Source organism: Geospiza fortis, unplaced genomic scaffold, assembly GCF_000277835.1.
Source record: "Geospiza fortis unplaced genomic scaffold, GeoFor_1.0 scaffold10, whole genome shotgun sequence".
Lineage (NCBI taxonomy): Eukaryota > Metazoa > Chordata > Aves > Passeriformes > Thraupidae > Geospiza > Geospiza fortis.
The window spans coordinates 6,805,975-6,806,770 of NW_005054326.1; the positions used below are offsets into that span (position 1 = coordinate 6,805,975).

General features: G+C 45.7%; 1 protein-coding gene across 1 annotated transcript in view; it reads right to left on the minus strand.

The window, feature by feature from the left end:
- SYT10 (synaptotagmin 10) overlaps positions 1 to 144 on the minus strand; it is a 35,199-nt gene extending 35,055 nt beyond the window's left edge. The window contains exon 1 of the mRNA XM_005421106.2: positions 84 to 144. Within this exon, the coding sequence (XP_005421163.1) occupies positions 84 to 144 (61 nt within the window). The remainder of the gene's footprint in view (positions 1 to 83) is intronic.
- Between the last annotated feature and the right edge of the window lie 652 nt (positions 145 to 796).

Sequence of the window (796 nt, forward strand, 5' to 3'; positions counted from 1 at the left end):
GGACAGCGGGGGGACAGCGCGGGGACAGCGGGGCGCTCCGGGCGCAGCTCCTCGGCCGCTCACCAGCCGAGCTGGTTCCTCACCGCTCCGCTCGTTCTTCCCCCAGCGTTTCTTCCGAGGTGACCTCGGCGCGGTGATCTTCATTGCGGGCTACTGAGCGGCGTCGAGGAACTTCATCGACCAAAATCACCGTCTCCACTCCGCTTCCCCGCAATCGACATTGACTCTGTCGATTTCTTTAACTTCTAAAGAAGTTAGAGCAACCTTACGATTGTCTGGTCTGTTTCGTCTACAAATTCTGTAAAGTTGGGTTATTTTATAGGTAAAAAAGTTGCAGCTGCGGCGTGTGTTTGAATATACTTCTAAAAATCAGCGCAGTGTATGCCACTAGTGGTTGTTTCAGTTATTGGCTATGGAGCTGAGCAAGACTTCATCTGTTACCTTGTTCATCTACTTACTGAAATTCTGACACAAGTTTATGTTTCTGTGGGAAAATTCCTCAAGTTCAACTGCATAAATATGTCTTGCAGTGCTTAATTCTAACTAGGCATAGATGGAAGGATGTCTGCCAGCAGTTTGCTTAGCAGCGCTGCTTGTAGTCTGCTGCTTGGGTGTCTTGGTTTCATAGGCATGAGAAGTTAACTTCTATGCTGCTGTGGGGTTTTTTCCCTCTAGATTTTGAGTTTTTTATCTGTTACCTGTAAACAAATATCTCTAGCAAACTGTCAAGTTAACAGTTGAAAACTTTAAAGCCATCCTTCGATAGCTGAATTACAGGATAAGAAAATTAATTATT